This window comes from Larus michahellis, chromosome 3 (assembly GCF_964199755.1).
Source record: "Larus michahellis chromosome 3, bLarMic1.1, whole genome shotgun sequence".
NCBI lineage: Eukaryota > Metazoa > Chordata > Aves > Charadriiformes > Laridae > Larus > Larus michahellis.
The window spans coordinates 27,213,634-27,234,898 of record NC_133898.1 but is presented as its reverse complement, the minus strand read 5'-3'; the positions used below and the strand labels follow the sequence as shown (position 1 = coordinate 27,234,898).

The 21,265-nt window shown below is 40.0% G+C and overlaps 1 protein-coding gene across 3 annotated transcripts in view; it reads left to right on the top strand.

The window, feature by feature from the left end:
* The window catches only part of RRP15 (ribosomal RNA processing 15 homolog), a 37,169-nt gene that overhangs the window by 13,486 nt on the left and 2,418 nt on the right, over positions 1 to 21,265 (top strand). Inside the window, exons 5-6 of one of the 3 annotated variants that reach the window (XM_074579313.1) lie at positions 10,749 to 10,950; positions 20,978 to 21,064. In XM_074579313.1, the coding sequence (XP_074435414.1) occupies positions 10,749 to 10,901 (153 nt within the window). In that variant the 3' untranslated portion in view covers positions 10,902 to 10,950; positions 20,978 to 21,064. Of the gene's footprint in view, positions 1 to 10,748; positions 10,951 to 12,746; positions 13,043 to 20,977; positions 21,065 to 21,265 lie in introns of those variants that run through there. The other 2 variants (XM_074579314.1, XM_074579316.1) reach the window with 2 other exon arrangements.

Below are 21,265 nucleotides of genomic sequence, written 5' to 3'. Positions count from 1 at the left end.
AGATCCCCTTACAGGTGAGAAAAAAGCGGGGGTGTAATTCAGATGACTGGTCTTAGACATCCATTTCAGGGTGAGGTGACCACTGGTGGTGTCAACTGGACTTATTAACAAGGAGAGCCCAGGGTAACTGGATCAGAGGCTGGTGTGTGTCATGTAGACATCTCTGTTTAAGTCAGTTGAACTCAGCTTGAAATCAACCGGAGATCAAAAAAGCCTTTGAGGCGGAAATTCATCACTCTCAAATCCTAAATCTTAAAGATATACTCCAGAGAACACGAGGTTTTAAACACTTTCTTTTTTCTGCATGAAACTTCACAAACTCACACCAATGCTCATCTCACACTTTGCAGACCAGCAGGACATCTGGGAGTTACTACAGCCAGGCTTGTGCCCCAGAGACCTGCCAGCATTGTCTTGTTTGGCAAGATGTGGAAGGAAAAGTACACCTCAAAGAGCTCCAGGGCGAAACTCCTGTTGGGAATCCAACAACACTGGCAGAAAAGAGCTTTTGGTGTCTACCTATGCCTTCTCAGGAAGGTGATGTAGCATTGCTGCCAGCTGCTTTTTTTATCATTATTCATATTTATAATTTATTCATATCTCTGACTCCACTGGGGCAGGGGCTCTGTAGAAATTCAGTTCATCCTACCAGACTGTAGATGCATTCCTCCAGTGCATCTCATGTGCCAGTGTTTATAGGTGCCTCCTTACTTTCAAGAAGCCTGTATCGGTTCCTAGAACTCCCTGGAAGGAGGTTGTAGCAAGGGGAGGGTCGGTCTCTTCTCCCAAGTTACAGGTGATAGGACAAGAGGAAACAGCCTCAAGTTGCGCCAGGGGAGGCTTAGGATGGATATTAGGAAAAATTTCTTCACAGAAAGGGTATCAAACGTTGGAACAGGCTGCCCAGGGAAGAGGTGGAGTCGCCAACCCTTGAGGATGTTTAAAAGATGGGTAGGCATGGTGCTGAGGGACATGGTGGACTTGGCAGTGTTAGCTTAATGGTTGGATTCAATGATCCTAAAGGTCCCTTCCAACCTAGAAGATTCTATGATTCTATGTTTAAAACTTGGGCAGATCGGGCCAAGTGTTCATGGAGATAGCAAGTGACACGTTCCTAGCTCCAAAATACACTCTTAACTGATTTTTAAGTCCAAAAAGAGCAAACGATGTGAGGTTTTAATGGATGCCTGTAGGAAATGTCTCTTTCCTGCTTAGAGCTATAGACAAAATATTTTAAGTTCATCTTTCTGTGAAAATGGGTGAAATAATTTAAGTTGAAACATCTCAAAAGCCTGCAGCATGAAGAGGTTGAAGTTTGACAAATTGTGTAAGTGAATATAAACAGGGACTTGTGATTGAAATGTCAGGCAATATTGAGACAGCTCCATCTGTCATATTTGAGACTAACTTGCCTTTGTATTTGATTATTAGGGCACAGGATACAATGATGGTGTTCTGTTTTCCCAGAAGATGTTGCAAGGATTTTTTTCAGTAAAACTATGTCTAAAACAACCACATTTGAAAAACTTGTGGTGTGCGTCGTCTTTTGATCTTCCTGGAAGTATACAAAGCACAAAAAGTCAAATCGTATTAGACTTCTAGATGGTAAATTGAGTTGGAAGCCTTATAACAGCAGCTCTCCACTTTTGGCTTTGTACATAACTCTTATAGGCAAGGCAGTGTGCTTAGAGAAAAATATATCTAAACATTTCATAAAGTTTTATTAAAAAAAGTGTTCTCCAGAAGTAAGAAAGATTGGGTAGAGCTTGTCTATCTGAATCAGTTTGTTTCCCCCATCGAAGCATTTTCTACTGTTAATTACCTGGAAAAGTGATTCCCTTACTTTGAGGTTTTGTTAAGGTATAAAATGTTCTGATTCCCAGAGTGTTGAACTAGCAGATGTGTATTACAAATGACCTCTGTGGGCACCTCCTCATCTGTTTATCTTGGTAGACTTCAGGAGTGGTGGGTCAAACTGCGTCTGGCTTCCAGTGGTTAGAGGGATCCTGAATTCAGTTTGGTTTGGTTTTTTGGTTTTTTTTCTCTATGGGAAAATCTGGCCAGTTTTTAATTAGTGTTTCTGAAATTTACTGAAACCTTAGAATATATACTTTTTTTTTTTAAACCTCTTTATTAAAAATGATATTAAAGCTGTCATCTTGGAGAGATACGACCTCTTTTTGGTTTGTTGCTGAACCCTGGACAGTGTTCTGCATGTCATCTGTGTCATTTCTCCTCCACCTGCAGGCATTGGGAAAACTCATACAAAAACGTAGAAGGAGACAGAAGGGTCAGAAATGCAGAGAAAGGGTAGCCAGATGGCTAAGATAAGGGATTGGGATCACAGGCAGTTTACATATTCCCTCTTCAGGTTTAAACAGCTTTTAGAAAGCAGCCTGGGAGTGTTGAGGGGTATGGTCTGTTCCTTAATGAGTTTGCCACTCACCCACTATGGTGTGAGGGAAATCACAGGCATATAAAATCAGAGACTTGGATTTGCAGACGTTTAGGATATATTGCAAAAGCCATTTAAGTAAAAGCAGGGGCAATGAAGGTAGGGAGGTTTAGCCATACAAGCTGCTTCGTAGTCATAAAAAATTCAGTATTTCATATTTAGTAATAAAAACACACAAAAGCTAGTTCTTCGTGGATTTTTTTTTTCCTCCCCCTCCTGCTGCATAGTTTTTTGGATCTCTATACTTGTTTTGGGACTCAGATGTGAGTGGAAATTCTGAGTCAGGAAGAGGAGGCTTTTTATTAACCCCACTTCTTCCTCTTCAGCTACTCTGTGAGATGATTTCTTAAGCGTCGGAAGTGAAGAACTTGGTCATTACTGTCGCCTTTGTTGTTTGAGACAACCTTTTGGGACTCACTTTGTTATGCCTCTTGCTGAATCATAATGAAAAACAGTGGATGATTTCAGCACCATTTGTAGGAAATTATCTGAGTCGCATTCAGATTATTCAGAAATCAGCAAGCTGCTAATTTATTCTAAAAAAGGATCAAAAAATACTCCAAACAGCTGTGGGCCTGCATGTTTCCTTACTGTACCATCAGGCAAGCTTTTATAAAAACCTTCAGAAAACTTTAGGTACCCAGCTGAGATAGTGCATGTGTGTCTTGCATAAATGGGTGACATCTGAGAAGAATCTGTTGTGACTCAAAGATGTTTGTCTAAAGTAGACTGTTGAAAGACATGAGTACTTGACTTCTGAGGGACAGCACATTGAAGGTCTTAGTCTTGACCGGATGCTCTTTACTGGGCACTCTTGCTGTAGCTGCATATTTTCCAGGTACAGCTTGATGGTTTGGGAACTGTGCAACATGCAATGAGTATGTTGTGGGCTGCATAATGTTTAGGTTCATCTTTAAATGGTGTAATGTCTTCATTACTGCAGGCAATACACATTAAGAAATGTAGGATCAGCTGATGGAGAGAGGTCTTTTCTTATCACGTGCAGGAAGTTGTGTGGCATTTCTTTCAGGGTTGAAATGCTAAGTCTCTAGGAAAGTTCGTTCTTCCCTTATTTTGAATCCCATCCAAACAGAAGAATTCTCGGTTCATTATTTTCTTTTTAGGAATAACGATGGAAGCTGGTAAGTAGTCATCCATATAAATTTGCTCTTGGTAATTAACAAATATGCTTTTTGGTACAAAATGAACAATATTTTGCAGACGGGTTACCTGAGGTACATGACTAGCTAGCATGAAAAGCTCTTCTTTCTGATGGACAGCGTTGTCTTTTCCAAGTCAGAATTCAACTACTTTGAATACCGTAACTTGCGATACAATTTTTGTCTAATACGCAATGAAAGTATAACACGTTGCTTTAAATACAACAGTGTTGATCATATGTTGTTTTCAACCACAGTACTCTTTGGGTCTTTATGTCAAGAATTAATTGGTCTTGGTGCTGTGCAGCCTTTGCTCTAAGGTTCCTATCGTTCAAGTAGACGAAACATGAAAGCTGTGTGGAGACTTACTGATGAAGAAAGGGTAGGAGTAACAGGTGAATACTGAGATAGTAGTGGCCAGTATGGTAAGCAGTAATTTCACTGTCAGTGGTATAACTGCTGATAAACAGGCATTGCAGATGTGACGGTAAAATCATATAGATGAGGATGATGAAGCAGTTTTGTTTTTATAGGAGGCAAAAAGAAACGTGACTGAAAATGAGCGGTGATGGCATACTGAAAGAGTATACTGTCTGGAAACTTTCTGTCCTCATATGTTGCATGATAATCTAATAAAAGCAGTGTGTTATTTCTCTCTTGCCAGGTATCTTCTCTGTAATAATTTGCAGTATTTGAGTTAATTTTTATTTAATGCCTACTTAAAAATGCTTACTTGTGAATGTTTTTTTCTTTTTTATGTCAGTGTAGTGTTTTGGCCTGATGGTTGTAAAGACAGTGATGTAATTACTTGATATTCACGATGTTGTCATTTTGCCTTGTATTTTACATAACATGAGTTACAAATTACAGAATATATTCCACAAGGGGAATTGTTAGCATGGGTAAAGGTAGCAGGTTGTACCTGTGTTGTAACTTAACTATAAGATTGTTTCATTAGCGAGGCTTATTTTCAGGTGAGTTTTTATTTGATGAGTTTTTCTGTGAGGACCTCCTGGGAGTAGCATGCCCATGCTGTTCGTCATCTCATTAAAACATGTGAAGGAAATCTCGATGCCAGTTGGCCAGACATTGCCTGTGGTAAAATTCCTTGTGTAGCAGAAGGATTTCCGAGACGGCTGCTATTAGAGCTGGAGCACAGCACAGACTGAGGAGTTCCAGAGCATCAGGTATGCAGAAGGGCCCTGTGTTATGCTTGAATTCTTTTGTTTTTTTTCTGTCAGAAATACTGATTTATGAGATTTCTGATGAACTAAGGCTGAGAAAATCTGTTCTCTCAGAAGTTCTTTCTGTGATTCTTTGCAACTGCGCATTTAATAACAATGCTAATGATTTTTCTTCTTTGCTTAGGTCAAGATGAATGCTTGTATTTAGAAATTGTGTAATTCAGTTCTGACCCCTCTAAGGTTGGGGCATGTTTAAGCCTCTGCATGCCAACCCAAAGCATTCCTCCTCATTCACACATCCCCTGTTGTAGTAAACCCTATGGGAGGATGTGAGGATGGGGAGATTCCTCATGCAGGTCATTAAGCTCTGGGTGGTCTTCTGGCTGTGCTCAAAAGGAAAATCAGTATTTGTTGTGCTTGTAGTAATAATTCCAATGTATGTCTTGCAGAGAAGTTTGAGCAGGAGCAGCAGGTTTCAAAACACACTATAAACCATGTAATTCTTAGATTTATTTACTAGAAATGCCAGTGTAGATTCTGATGTGCACAAGAGACCTTGTGGTCTGAGTAAATCTTCTGTGCTACTGCTGATATCCGCAGTATAGCGTCACTTCAGATATACCAAGGCAATTTAGTTCAGTTGCTCTAATTTCTCATTCAGAGACAATGCAAATGGGTATTGAATGACTCTCACCCTAAGGAATAAATGATTGTGCTGAATTATGCTGCAGCAGAATAGACTTCTGTTCTGCATCTCACATCTTCTGCAAGCTTGAAAATGCTTCCCAAAGTGAGTTGCTGTTGAGACATCAGCTCAGAAGGTCAAGATAGTGGCAGTACAGGATATATTCCCAGTTTCCAGGTATCTGTGTTTTTCTGTCTGTTTGGGATCAGGTGTACATAGGAACCTTTCTTACAGTCAAGATCTCATTGTTATTCAAATTTGATAAAGTCGCAAGCAGCACTGATGATTAAACCAAGTATCATTTTTCTGTTAAAAAGTCATTAGATTTTCTGCTTATATTGCTGCTTTAGATACTTCAGCTGTAGTTTTCTTTATTTCTTCCAAGCTCAGAGTAAACCTGATTTCTTAGCCTGTCAGTTTGGATATTCCTGAAGACGAATTTAGGAGAAAAGACTGTGCTGGTGTTCTTTGTTTTCCATTTCTTCCCCACTTCTACCAAGTGATTTTTTTTTTATTTTTTTTTTAATTGAGATGTAACACACCTCTGTCTATGCCTGTGGTGGTTTTTTTTGAGTTAGTGTTAAACTGACTTGCTTGGGGATGAGAAGCAGAATGGCAGCAGTCATTCGGAGCCAGATGCAGGCTGTCAGGGAAGCTAACTGTCAGATGTATCCAAGAATGCATTTTGGCAGTTAGGCTTTTTAATTTCTTTGTCGTGACAAAAGCTGTCCTGTATTTCAAGGTCTTAGATGTTTGTATTGAGCAAAACAGAGAAACCTGGGGAGGCAGTTCAAGCTAATTAGATATGTTAGAATTGTTTTCTCAGGGCTTAAAGTTGTTGCTTGAGAGATATTTATGTTAGAAATTCCTTCCCTGACAGGTACAAATAAACACTTATTGTATGTGATGGTAAAGAGAGATGCCCCTGCAAGCTCTGGCATTTCATCTTGTACAGCCCAGTGTGCTGATTGTAATTCCTAGGTCTGAAAAAATGTTCCTTTGTTAATACCCTGCAGTTACCGTCTTCTGGACGTAGGCTGTAGGGGAATCTCTGTGGTGATGTAGGTATGTTTGCTGTCTTGCAGATGCAGAAACTGGGGTATATTCAAGCGACATGAGCTGGTGGAAAGCGGAGTGAAATGCTGTCTTTAATCTGTGCACTCTGATTTCAAGACATGTCTTTTAATGCTGTTATTTACCAGTCAGCATGGGACTTCGGTCTGCTTATGCATAGGGTTCTGAAAAGCTCTGGCAAATGTTCCTGTTCTGGTTTTAGGATGTTGCTGTGCCAGTAAAGCAACAGATGAAAATGACAATGTCCTGTGACTCAGACAGACTGAACTTAATTCCCTTAAGCTTTCAAAGGAAGCAGGCTTTGAGTTAAGGCACTTGTTTGCAGACTGAAGCAGCTGTGCGTGGTTACAAGTATCCTGCTGCTGCTTCTGACAACTTTGGAAGGGGTAGGGAGGATAGATCTCCTACCTGAGTGGCAGTGCAGTCTGCCACAACTCCAGTACTGAGTTGGGCAGGTCTCAGTTGAAGATACTTACTGTAATGTCATTTACCAAGAGTGAATTATGTAGCTCAAAATTTTTGCAGGGGTAAAGAAATGAACCAAAACAGGGATATTTCTAACTTGGTGTTGATGACATAGCTGCTGCTGATGCCATGAGGCTTTCATAGACCAATTCCTCCAAAAGCATCCCGGAGGCAATTCCGGGACGGATCCTGCAAGGGATGGCTGTTTGATCCAGGTGACAGACCTGAGCTTTGTTGTTTGGTGGGTGGTTGGTTAGCTTTATTAGGACTTGGCTAAGAAGTTCATCTTCTTCTGGTGCAGATTTTAGTCAATATGTCTTGAAACCAGAATTAGTTTGGGAAGTTTGTCCCCTTGAGCTAATGCTGTGATAGCTTAGGTGGCACACCAAGCAGGCAAGATGGTGTATGTTTTATTTATATGATCTCTTTTTCTACTGGACTATTGGTCTGTCTCAGCACATAAGTGTCTGCACTAGAGTAACGACACTGCACGTCTTGGTCTGTCTTGTTTCAGACAAGTGCATCACCAGTTAGTCCTGAGATATTTTAGTAACTGTGGCCTCTCAGGCCTTTTGAAATAGATTGCCACACCTTCAGGCAAAGAACAGACCCATTCAAATGTACGTAAAAAATGAGAGGGGAAAAAAAGCAACACCAGAATTTTTCACTCCTTGCCTTACCGAAGAATCCACTTTATGTAGCATTACACGCTAATGTTTATATAGCTTGCTTTGTTTTCATTTGGGGATGTTCAAAGGGGACTTCAGTGTTGTAGTGAAATGTGGGAGATGTGGATGAACAGCTGACTGGAAGTTCAAAAGCAGTTGTATAGAATGAAAGCTGGCTTATTTTCCATGTGCCAAGAATCAGTTTTGGTTTATTTAGATGAAACCAGATTATGGCATTGAAAACCCAAGTGTATTAACATTCTTACATAAAGCGAGTTGGGAAGTGATGTTACAGTTGAACTAATTGTTAATTGTACAAATAGTCTTGCTGCATATTTTCTTAAGGCTCCAGGAATGTTTTGTGATACCATAGTATCACAAGTAGGGGACTTTTTATTCTGAGGGAAAAATAGGGCAATAAATGAGTTAGGAATGAAGATAGTGAACATGGGGCTTTCTTCACTTGGGAGCATGCTTAAAATTGATTAAATACTTGCTTTCAAGGATTTAATCTTCCTCTTTGAGGCGCGGGCATGCTACCTCTGTCTTTCTCCTTAGGGCTTGTTGTAAAATTCTATTCAGACCTTTGTGGTGCCTTACATAGTAGGTAATGCTATGGAGGATCAGCATCCCTCTTTTGTTGAGGTCCTGGTTTTGTCCTGTTGTTCACTTGACGTAGCCAGAAAGAAGGCTTAATGGTTGTTGAATGGTAGCTTGTGGTGAATTTGAGCATTGGGCTTTTCAAACCCTGAGCCTTTCATTGCTGACAATAACCTACTGCTTCTGTGCTGTTTAAAAAACAAAACAAAAATTCCTGTTCTGCACATCTTGGGCCGGGGTGGGGTGTGGGGGGGTGGGGAATGGTATCTTTCATAATTTTATGGAAAAAAAAAAATTGGATTGTTTTGTAAAGAGGATGGGATTTTTCCATTTAGGTATTACAGATTTTACTCTGTGGCATGTTCAAACGGTGATCTATGAAAGATCTGGGATTAAAAAAGAAAAAGCTTGGTGACTCTTGCAATGTTTTTGACTTTTCTCTACTCTGCAAAGGCAAACTTGTAAAACAACTGAAATACAGTTAAAAAGGGGTTGGGGATAGGGGTAAGCTACCCTTTCCTTACGTCCCAGAACAGAGTACTTGTGTTTGCACTAGTACAGATTATTCCCATGTGAACATTTTAAGGTCTGCCTAGGGACCCACCTTATCTGTAATTCTTTAATTCCAGGTAATTGATTACCCTGTCTGAGATAGTCAGGCTTTACAGGGTACAGCATTTGAAGTGAATTGCTGCAAGAGTAGAAAGTGGTTAGGAGGCACTACCCTGGGGAAAGGGGGATTGTTGGGATGGGAAAATTACCCTTAAGAGTAGGCATTAGTGAGAGCAGCTGTGAAGACAAAACACCCCAAAAAACCCCACAGTGCAAACAGCTTGAGGAACAGCTGTACCGTTTCTCTTTTTTTGAACTGGGCCCTGGGAGGTTCTTTTTGGGAAGGAAAGTGTTAAGACTTGTTACCCTATTTTTGTGAGAATACTCTCTCAAAAAGAACTGCAGGAGAAGTCACATTGAGCATTTCTGCCTTGATTACCTATTAAAAATACGTATCTCGTTTGACAGACTTTTTGCTCTCAAGCAACTTCTGTTGGTGTGGTATGATGTGTTAGATGTGTCATGTTGGACAGGGATGGACCTGCCTTCTCTATTACTCATTTCCTGTGCTTTTAAATTCTGTATGCTGCTCTCTCCCAAAGATTGCACAGACATCAGCTTAAATATACTGTTGTTTTATGCATCGCATATTCCTAGATGCATGACAAAGAAGAGGCATGAACCTACAGCAATCATACATTTACTGTGGGTTTTGCATCTAGTAGGCAAATCTGCATCTGCAGAGGATGTTATAATGATGACCCCCACCCACTGTACAGCATCAGGAGCTGGTAGTTACTTAAATTAGGGTCGGCCAGCTGAGGTCTGTCCTTTTGAGCAAGGGAGTGGGAAGAGCATACCGGAGATGCCAGTCTTTGTTTCAAAGACCCTGCAAAAGTAAAATTACTGTTTTCTGTACCCTTGATTCCAATTTGATAGGACAATTTTTTGTTTTCCTGCTGAACGCTGAGCCACGTTGTGCCTCAGAAGTATTTTGCTACTAAGGCTTAAACCACTGAAATCCTTCTTCAGTACATTGAGCAGTTTTTATTATTTTCCTTCAGTAATAACGCAGGAATAGCTTCAAGCTGTTCTTCAAAAGTGCTGCCACAGGATGGGGCTGTTGCACTGCCCAAATGCGATCTGTCCCTTAGAAGAACTGCAACCAAGCAGTGTTTTCAGTGCTAACCTAAAACTACGCTCCTGTCACTTCTCTATTATTCACCAGTCCATGTAGCGTGGCCTCAGTTTATCCACTTTCACGAGGTAGGAAATTTGGAGTAAGGTGGTGTTGGTTTGCTGAGCATAGATCAACTTTGTTTCTTTTAGAGGCAGCTTTGCACCATATGACAAGCCCAGGTAGTGAGGTAATAATCCACATAAAGGGGATTTGGTTCACGTATCACAGAATATGTTAAATATTAAATCGGGGGGGGCGGGTGGGGGTAAGCCTTTATTAAATCCATATTTGTGTTTTAGAAATGTGCCAAGAAGTGTTCTAATGAAGCAGCACCTGGGGGTTAATAAATGATATCATGAATCCATTCTGATTGCCAAGAAAGATTTTAATAAAGGAAGCCATGCCCAGGGTTGACTGTTTCATCCATGAGGAATAATTGTTTTCTTTCCATATTTCTTTTATTGGTTGGTTAAAACAAGTTTGCTTATTAGCAGCAAGTCATTTACGATTGTCTTGTATATTTTTGTGTACCATTTGCATAAAGAGCTAGGTAGGTCTTGGTAGACCTTGGTAGGTCTTGGTAGACCCTTGGTAGGTCTGCCACTGCGAATTGTAAGAGTGTGAGAGGTGTTATTCTGATTGCGTGAAGAGCTTCCATCTTTTACTGCCTTTCACATTCATCTCATCTTCCTCTGTCCCCTCTTCTCCTCCCCTCAAACATTCAGGGTGAAGTGAAGTCTGAAGAGGGGCCGGAATGGAATATACTGCGTGATGACTTCATGATGGGAGCATCTATGAAAGACTGGGACAAGGAAAGCGATGGAGAGGGCAATATTGAACAAGGAGGTGGTCTGAAACAAGAAGATGACAGTGACTGAATGAAACTGAAAACCATTCAAGATAACGTGTTATCTTAACTTTATTTAGGTAAAACATCAGCATTCTGTGAATGTACAACACTTGGAGGATATCTCTTTTTTTTAAAAAAAAAAAGACTTGCACAAATTTGGGGTGTTTTCTCCTCCATGTCAAACTTTTATTTAATACAGCTTCATTTGCTATACTGAAATCTTGAAATATTTTCCAAAACATGTATAATTTTCAACATATTTCCAAAACATTTTGTACAGTCAAAATAGTGGCACCTGCCCAATGAAAGAAAGATTTTGCCAAGGTCATTAAAAGTTTATACATTAGTCATGGCAATTGATGTATTAGTGTGCCTGCATTTCCAAATCATTGTTGCACTTTCAAAAGTTGTTAGCAATTCGCAATAGAAATGGCTTACAATAAACACAAAAATTCTGTCACCTTGTAAAGTTATCAGACTCCTATAGAGTCTTTACTACTTTGGCCGGAAAAGGTTTTGTAGATAGTAAAGAAAAGCAACCATTAATGTGATAGTTCTGGTCTTGGAGAATTAGTTTGATTGGAGACAACTCTGGAAACGTAATTGTAAACAGAGAGACTTGACCCTACTGATTGGCTTTTATATTTTTTATATATATATATATATGTATGTATGTTTTTCCATTGCAAGTCTGAAGTTGTATAAGCTCAGAGACTGGTAAGAGAGGAAAGGACAACCGTTGCTATTGTTTTTGTTGGAGAAGGGAGGGCTTTTCCAGCAGTACCGCATAAAATTGTATTCAGTGTTGGTTCATTTGTAGTTCTGGTGTTCTGGCATCTTTCAGTAAGGAGCCGAACCTCCAAGATACCTCCTGTGGGTTTAGTCAGCTATGAGGCTAATTCCTCAGGGCAGTAAAGGGTCAAACAAAAGCCCTTCCTCTTAGGTGCATACTGTAACAGTACCAGATTTTGGAAGATGTCTGTCAGTGTAACACTGTTGGATTTGTTTAAGCTACAGCGGTTTCTCCTAATTAATTGTTTGGTTGCAAAGGTGCAGAAGCATATGCATGCAGAAGGAAGTGCATTGGGATTAAGGTGTTCTAAATGAGAGGCTGGGGTTGAATTCTGCTGCCTTCACTGTTCCAGACTGGCTGTCTGATTCTGCGTCGTTTGTTTAACTTCACTATCACATGTCCCCATTTGCTATGTGAAGAAAATGCCTTGGGGCCTATTAATTGCTACTTAAAATACATAGTCGTGTTCTGTCTGTTTTTACAGATGTCTTACGTACAAACCTTTCTTTGTACCTGCTTATATGCAAGATATGATTAGGAGCGACTTTCAAATTTTCAGGCTTCAGCATTGAAATGTGTAGTAGGACAGTGAATTTAGATTTTCTTAATGAAGGCACTGAGGAGAGGAAGGGGTCTGAACTTTGTGGATACTGCAGGATAAAAAATAAACATACAAAATGGCAGAGAAACCCATCCTAACAATTGGCAATGGTTGTGTTATCTCTAGCCTATTCATCTGGTATATATTGTAGCATAATTCTTTGAGGAGAACTCAAAGCTAACAGCAGAAATGTTTAGATTTTCAAGCTGTTTTGAGTGTTAAACATATTAGATATCTGAGGAGACATTAGTTTGTGGCCTGATATTTATTATCACAAATGAAGGCACACGCCCAAAATATCAAGTGGCAAAACCACAGAAGTTTGACATATGGTTATCCCAGCTTCTGAAGGCTAGACATCTGTATAGCTGTTCAGCAAGAGCTGGCATCTCATTAGTGCAATACAAAAATATACTACAAAAATTTTGAATCTATGAAGCAGCATAATAGTCTAATCTGACATTGCTTTCTTTCTACAGCATGCAGGTACTTTGTGTGTAAAAATTACATCAGGACCCTTAAATGCACAGTCGTTCTCTTCTTTGGTATCACCAGTCTCTGCCTGAGATGAAACTTTTGGAAAATAATCTAGTTTTTCTTAGGAACTACGACATCTTCGGGTGATTATTAAAAATTTAAAAATATTTTCAGAATACTTCTGGAATACTTGTGGGTTTGTGAGTTTTATTTGTGCATTTTTGAAGTAATGTTTTGATTAAATCACGGAAGTGTCACTTGTATATTTAAGAAAAATGTGGAATATATCGATATTGCTAAAAATGTCTTGAGCTTCCGTTTCATTTAAAGCGCATAGCACTACTTTTTGCCTAAAAGTGGAGAGCATTTCTTGCCTCTTAAGAAGCATGATACTCAGATTTTTATGTACATTGGATAGTTTTTTAATTTTGATAGTGTACCTTGCCTTTTGTTGTGCCATATGCAGAGGAACTCCTAGAATAACTTAAATTGATAACCACCTCCAAAAGAGAAATATGCTGAGGACTCAAGACAGGTGGGAGTGGTATATTTTAATTTTGGACATTTCAGCGGCTGATTTATTTCACAAGTGTTGTTTTAACTGACTAGCAATTCAAAAGAAGGGCTAAACCCTGTTTGGCCCAGACACCTTCCAGTCTCCTCTTTCAGCTGTGGGATCAGTTGCCCTTACCCGCCACCCTTCCCGCTTTTTCAGTAACGTTCTTTCTTTTCAATAGCTACCAAGAACAACCTTTAGCGGCTTTTCCCAGCCGTCAGAGTACTTGCTCTGTTTTGCCTACTCCCATGAATATCTCTGCTTAAGCAAAGCTGTGCTGCTGCCCTTCATTCCAGAGAGCATGAATCATCTCAACTTTGTATATTTCTGTACCTATCTATATAAAGCCAATAAAGATGGGGTGGTTCCAGTTTTGTTAGGCTTCAAGCCAACTCCAGACTATGTAGAGTTTAATATTCTATGGATTGCAAAGCAACAGAGTTTTGTTTAATAAGAGAAGGCATAGGGTCAGCTCTTCCCCATGTCTCTTATCCTCTGGTCTAATTTCTCTTCACATTAACTGGGCTAACTTTTTTCAGCAAGGAAAGCATGAGTTGGCCTATGGAAAAAGAAAGACCATCTACTCCCTGCTTTTCTTCTGCCTGCTGTTAGGGAAACACTTCAGGAGTGGTCGTGCGATATCCTTGTTGTGCCTAATGCTACTGCACCTCAGTGTCTTTCTTCCCTGGTAAAACATGGGGGGAAGATCTCCCACTTCTGCAGCTGTGAGGCAGGTTCTTCTGGGTTCTCAAGTAGAGCAGAACAAAAGAGCTGGAAGCCGCTGCTTGGGGCCCCTGCCACTGCCTAGTGGAGATAGGGCTTTTCTTTGTGTGTTTCATTTTAAAGAGAGAAATTAATTGTTTGGAGGCCATAAAAGTGTTTTGACTATGATGCTTCCAGAAAAAGGTGGTCTGTAAAGCCGCATCTGTTCAGAGCTGGCTCAGTAGCTGTCTCCAGGGAGGAAGGCAGAAGTCATCTGGCACGCAACACTGCACAACTTAAAATGACAAACTCCTCATTCTTATGAAATGAGTCCTGGCATAGTTAATATCCACACAGAGCAATCGTCAATGTTGTTCACTTCCAGCCCCTGCAAATTGCTCCATGATTTCTTCAAGACTTGCTGAGGTAAGGAGTAAGAGGGCCAGGAGAAGGCTTGAAGTAGTGAAGACTCTTAGTTAGGATCTTGTTAAATAGATAGGATCCTCGTGCTAAATAAGACATTAAATTTAGACTCTAGGACCTCAGTGGCAGACACTAGAGACCAGAGAAGTTCTTGTTTAACAGATGGTGGAAGACTCAATTTCATTTACTGTTTTTTCTAAAGCAGTGGCTTTTAACCTCTTGTCAGTATGTAAACCTCAAAGGTCTACCTCTGCAGATCTAGCAGATAAGGGCCTTTCCTTAATTGTTCCTTCTCAGACTGACAGGGAGGGATGGCTGATATTTCTTAGACAAAGCATTTTGTTTTCAAATGCATCTTTTTAATTGCTTTTCTGTCTTAGGGGACATGTTGAAATAAAACTACAGTCAAAGTGAATAGCTTCAACACCAGAGATGCTTGTGTTTGTGTAATGGCCTCATCCTTTGAAATGGTCTCCTCTTGTTTAAATCTACGTGTTACATCTGTTGGATATCAAATTGTAAAATGAATTAAGACACTTGCGTCAAGCCTTCAGATATGACCTCATGAGCACAAATGGCTTCCAAGAGGCACTCTGGAAGGTGATTTTAGGAATGCTCGTTAAAAGCATTATTTCTTCACAGTGCCTTCGTCCTTTCAACAGACCAGCGTCTCATGCCGTGAGTGAACTTCTGAGCATTATTTTGCAACATTTTCTTAGTGTTTCTTAATTCTATTTTCAGTATATGTGGTGTTAATTGTGAACTGCTAACCAGGATCAGATTTGCACTGTAAGTTTGATACCACTAGGATTTCTTACAGACATAAGTGTTCTCAGAAGTAGCTAAATAATTAATAGAAGTAGTTCACTTAAAAGATTTACTGGTTACTCTTCTTCCCAGAAACTTAATGTGTAGTTTAGAAATGGTTAAATATCCAGCCTGCTGATGTTACATCCTAATCAGGTCTTTAAGTAATGTCTGTTATAGGCATGTATGATCACAAGTAGAAGGTAACAGGGTTGTGCACCATAGTTTTAAAATCTGTTTGAATATTGAAGTACTTAAAGATTCCACTAGCCATTCGTGAGCCCTTTATAAAAGGCACTATGATTGTAATCTTGGAGATTATGACTGAGGGCCCTTGGCTATTCAGTCCCATTGTTGCTTTTAATTTAACCCCAGTGAAGAAGGACATGCCCATTCTTGTTCAGATTGGAAATACATACAAGTGTTGCTTCATCCAAGCAAAATGATAGTGGAGTGGAAAGCTTTCTTGATTGTGGATGTTTGGTTTTGGTTATTATCTCAAATATTTACTGCACTGACTTTCAGGTTGTGTATGGTTTATCTAAAGAGGATTTTTGTTTTTCAAGTGATCCATAAATTGCAAAATTTGTGGGCAGTTATGTATTGGAAGAGTAGGAAGTTACGGGTAGAAATACATTAGACCTAAGTATAAATATACTTCCAGTTAGAACATTGATCAAACAAATCCAGCTTGGGGGGATGATACAGTGACATCATTCCTGCAGGTCGTGTTAGCAAAGGGAACAGTCAGGCCTTGCAAGATCTGATGTTGAACAAGTGCAATGAGCAGGTCGGATCAGGGTTGCCAGTGCCACTGCTGTTCTCTCTATCTGCTATGTTAGTTACTTTATTGCCTTTTTTTTAACTGCTGGAGCATTCTTTTATTTTAAGTTCTGGTGTCATTGCCTAGAATTAAAGCAGAAGTGAAATACATTTTCTGTAAAGAAGATAGTTCAAGTAAGAAGGGAAACAAATTATCTATATGTCTTTCTATAATGTCAGTATTACGCTTACAAGAGAAAGACCGTTGTGTTTGGTTCTCATTCACTTCACTTACTGTTGAAGCATATTGCTGGACCCATCTGCCTTGTGATGAATTAATGTCTTTTAATTTCTTAAGAGACTGGAGTGATGGGTTTGTGGACTCAGGTCCTTTATGTGAGATGGTGCTGGGTCTGACATCTGCATTGTCAGCTGCTGTGTAGGCTTTTCTAAGCTCTGACTTGGCTGCTAATGAGGTGCACGTTCAAATGACACGTTTGTGAGAGCAAATACGCTCTCACGTATTTGTGAAAGCAAATATGACACTTATATTTGTGAGAGGCATTTCAGCTGTCAGTCTGTATCCATGATGGAGAAGTTTAGAAGTTAATGTCTGGAGGACAGATGGAGCTTTGATATGTTTAATGAAGACAGTTCTCCCATTCTTGGTATCTGTTGTTCTTAAATCTTGTTTGCATGATACCTTTCTCTTATTTTTCTAGAAAATACAGGACTTTTAAATTTCTGGAAAAAATACCACAATTCTTTTGATCTTCCTTATGCTTTTAAAGATCTTTGTCCTTAACCCACAGCCTACCTTAGATGATAGGGGAGGTGCTCTCAGGTGGTTCTCCTTCTGGAGAAGACTTCACTGAGCACGCTCCCAGTGCAAACCACCCAGCTGGGGGGGTTGTGTGTGCTGTTAGAGTTTCAAAAAGGGGTGTTGCACAATTACTTCGCATGGTGTATGGCTGGATGGAGAACTGCGTTCAGCTCTGTGGTGGGCCTGGTGGATGTGCAGGTGGAGCTGCTCCTCGGCTTCCCGGGGGCAGCCTGGACCCAAGCCGGTGCCTCTGGGTGGCACGAATCGGGAAAGCGCAGAGCCTGTCTAGGTACAGGGCTTGGAAGGCCTGCTGCTGGGAAAGCTGAGCCGTTGTGTAAATGGGGTACCCCGCTGGCTCTGCAGGGCCCAGCTAAAAACCAGGAGAGCAGGTGCATTTAACTGCAATCCCATCTAAAAGACCATTAATTCAGGAGAAGTAGATACTGAACATCTTTGCTACTCCATATAGGTGGCCTGTTCTAGACCCTGCTCTGAAATAATTTAAATCTGGCTCAAAATTATCACCATTACAGAAATGGGTCTTCTTGTTCTATTTCTAGATAAGAGTCACCAAGCTGAAACGCTCCGGCTTGGAAGGATGCCATTTGATCAGCTATTCAAGAATACTGTTTTCATTGATTTCAGTAGCCAGGCATAAAAAAACAGGTTTAAAAATATGTAAGGCTGAGAGGCAACACGAAGACCTTCTCCGGAGCTAGTCTGGTGAGCGCAGCACAAAAGCTTGGTATCGCCTGAGTTTTTGGTTTTGTTTTGTTTTTCCTGAGGTGATGTAAAACAATGCATGGCTTTCTGTAAACGCATTAGGATCATCTTGAACATGTGTTGCTTAAAAGCCATTAGGAAAAGCCATTTCTGAAGCTGCATTAGCTTATTAGAGCTTTTATTCTGTGCAGACTGCACGGGCAGCTTGCGAAGAAGACAGGACTCCAGATCCGGGGCTGTTTGGTTTTTGTAGCTGCGGAATATGACTCTAAGATATGGCATTACTGGCTGACCCATTTTTGAAGGTGCTGCCCATTAATCTTGTTCTATACGTATTATTCTTAAAACTTCAGCAGTGCAATCTGGGTGCATATTCTGACTTGAGTTACATAACTTCAGTTTGTTGCATAAACTCCTGTAGATGCTCTGTCAGGAATACAGTATTTATAGATATCATTTGCGTGTTACTTAGTGAGGTATAACCCAAATCATCACTGAGCGGTTTGGAAATAGAAGGCAACAGCGGTAATACCGAGAAAGAGATGCAGGTCAGGAGTTGAAACATTGAGATTAAAGGGATGACTTTTACTTTTCCGTCTTTACTTTGTCATGCTTGCTGTAAGTAGATGTCAAGAACCTCTGGTACATAAACCACGGCTCTTATATTTCTCCCCCCCCCCCCTTTTTTTTTTTTTATTATTTTTAGTTAGTGAATCTGATCATTTTCCTCTGCTGATATTTAAGTCTTACTGACTTTAGTGGAAACAGGATTTCCTGTGGTGATTAAAACCACAGGTGCTAGGATTAAGGAAGGCCTTTTTTTTTCGTGGTACATAGACTAAAACTGGAATGATACAGAGAAGATTAGTGTGGCATCCTCAGGGCTGACAGGCAGATTTGGAAGAGCACATGAGGGGATCAAACTCTGGGAGGTATGACCATGGGGGAACTTCTCTGGCATTCACTAAATTTTTATCGAGGCTTCACTCTTAACTGATTTAAAGATGGGAATCGGCTGTTGGAAGCAGAAACCTCTTTGGTTGCAGCACTGATGTACGCAGCCTTTATAGAAAATGTATATTTTTAGGATAGTCAGTTAGACCGCTGGTCATTGCATTGCTTCCCTAGACCCCCTCATGTCCAGCTGTGCTCTTTGGAGAGAGAGGGCAACTTTACTACAGGGAAGCTATTTTCTGGATTGTCAAATCCAAGCCGTGTTAGCTGTGGATAAAACCCCAGTACTGAAATACAGACTAACGGTCACTTTCCTTTCTGTTCCCTTTTTCCTCCTATCCATAAGACTTTTTTTTGGGAGGGGGAGTTATTCTAAGGGACAGCTATATCTCAGCACCTCCTGAACATTCCCCTTTCCTTCAAATTTAGTCATCCTGGCTTGAGGTGTCTTGGGATCAGGATCCTGTCTAAAGGGTTTGGGTTTTTTGTTTTGTTTTGGGTTGGGTTTTTTTTTTTTTGTAATTACATTCTAGATGTCTTTTATTAAGGCAGAGTTTTAAACACAGAGGCTCCACACTGCTGTGTGGGCATCACAGCTTGCTGTCATGTCTGTCTCACTTCCATTACTGTCTCACTCGGTGGAGGTGGTGCCATTCCATAAGATCACAGAGGTGACACCTGAACGGCACTTTGCACCGGGTTCTGTTGACTACTCTCTTGTAATTGTTTCCACTGAAGTTATTGAACCTATTTGTAGGAACGAGAACTTTTATCTTCATATATATATATTTTTATATATATATATATCTGTGTGTATATGAAATATATAAAAGTGTGTGTGTATCTATAAATATGTATCTAAAATTCATATAAAAATAAAAGTTCTCATTCCTACTATATATAATATGTATTCTGTATTCCTTCCTATATATAAAATATATATTAAAAAAAGTTCTCGTTCCTACAAATAGGTTCTCTCTATATATATATCAGAAACATACCTTTGATTTGCAAGTTGACAAGTAGTTACATATGTATATGTATATATGGATAGCAGTCTTGCGTGTCAAACAGCATGTTCTATAAAGTAGCCTTTATCTTCTGGAACATGAGCGTTGCAGGAGTGGGCTGTGGCGGTGTGAAACGCAATCCTAGGGGCAGTGGGGCTGCTTGTATTAGTAAGGTCAGCAGGATTTGCTCTCAATTTCATTCAGGCATTACTGCACACACTAATGAAATGTGCAGCACAGAAGTATGGACTTCTACTTCACTAAGGATAATAAACAGTGAAATCTAAGGTTTTATTATGGTATATATTACAATTTTCCATTATTTGTCATCTCCTCTTTGCCTCACCTTTATTAGGTGCCACCTTGGCTCTACGAGTTGAGCCTTTGTACGTGTATTTTTATAAAAAGGAGAATTCAAACGTTTTTTCCCTAGCACCCTGCATCAGAATATCTGAGATTCTACACGACCACAGTTACGGCTGCAGATTTCTGTGCGTGCCACAAAGAATTAATTGTGCAATCATCCTGCGCTCGTCATCAGTGTGAGAGTTTACAAAAGTCACCTCTTAACTTTTAAAAGTTATTCCTCTTCCAACAATGTTCTTTAGTTTATGAAATGTGGCCAGCCACCTTACTTAATGGCCTGGTCGTCAGCAGTTTTAGAAAGATTATTGCCTTTGTATTTCGCACAGCACATTTGCGTATAACCAAAACAATCTAAAAAGAAACCACAAATTGTAAAATCCTGACCACGTAATTTTTAAGTTAATAGGAAACATGAAACCTTTACGCTCAGCTAAGTAACTTTCCAGGTGTCCCTGTTTTTCTAATAAACAGTTACTGTTTATTAAAAAAAAATCGATATATAAAAAGACAGTATTGTATTGAATTAAAAGCTCCTAAACAGATAAGTTCTGTTCTTTCCCTGCGTGCACGCTAAGGGCCCATTCCTGCTTTTTGACTTACAAAGCTTCCACTGACAGCAGCCCCGCAGGGTAAGTCCGTTTCGTAAAGGCACAGGGAGCAGATAAGCGTAAACCGAGTTAAACTTCAGTGTCTGATGATCCCAGCAGCTTTTGAAACTAACAGGTAATCATTAAATAAAACTATTTTGGAATGAATAATAATAAAAAAAGCTTTTTAGGCTAAAATACAAAGCCATAATTGGGATGATTTTGACAGATATTATCAGTCCTGAAAATTAAAGGTAGAATGTGGGAGCTGGATTACCTGTGCAGAAGAGCGTGTGTTTATTGAATTGTGATGATATTACTCTTTATCCAGCTTTGTAGAGTTCTCACAGTTTGGCTCTGTCATTGCTCACTTTAGCAGGTAGAAATGGCAGCTGGTTAGAGTCTGGTTTGCAGGACTTTTATGGCAAAAAAAAAAAATAAAAAATTAAATGTGCAAGGGAGAGATTTTAGAAATAAGATCAGGTTTATCATGATGTATATTGTGATGTATGTGTTCCAGATATTTTCAGTTTACAACATGGAAAGTCAGTGTTTATGAACGTCGATGTCTATTCGAATGACTTGGCTAGCAGGTAGGTGTCCTTTCCTAGGGCGAACCAGAGCAGCTCAGGCGTGTGTGATGGGCCTTCTGCAGCTGCTAGGGATTTGGCTCAAGTGGCCGGGGCTTTTGGAATGGAGAAGCTGAAGCCCATCTCTGCTGCTGTGCCCAGGAAGTTCTGCCTAGCAAAAACATCACCACGGTGGTACCAGGAAGTTTTAATGGATCAATCTTCGTTGCAGTGGGGAG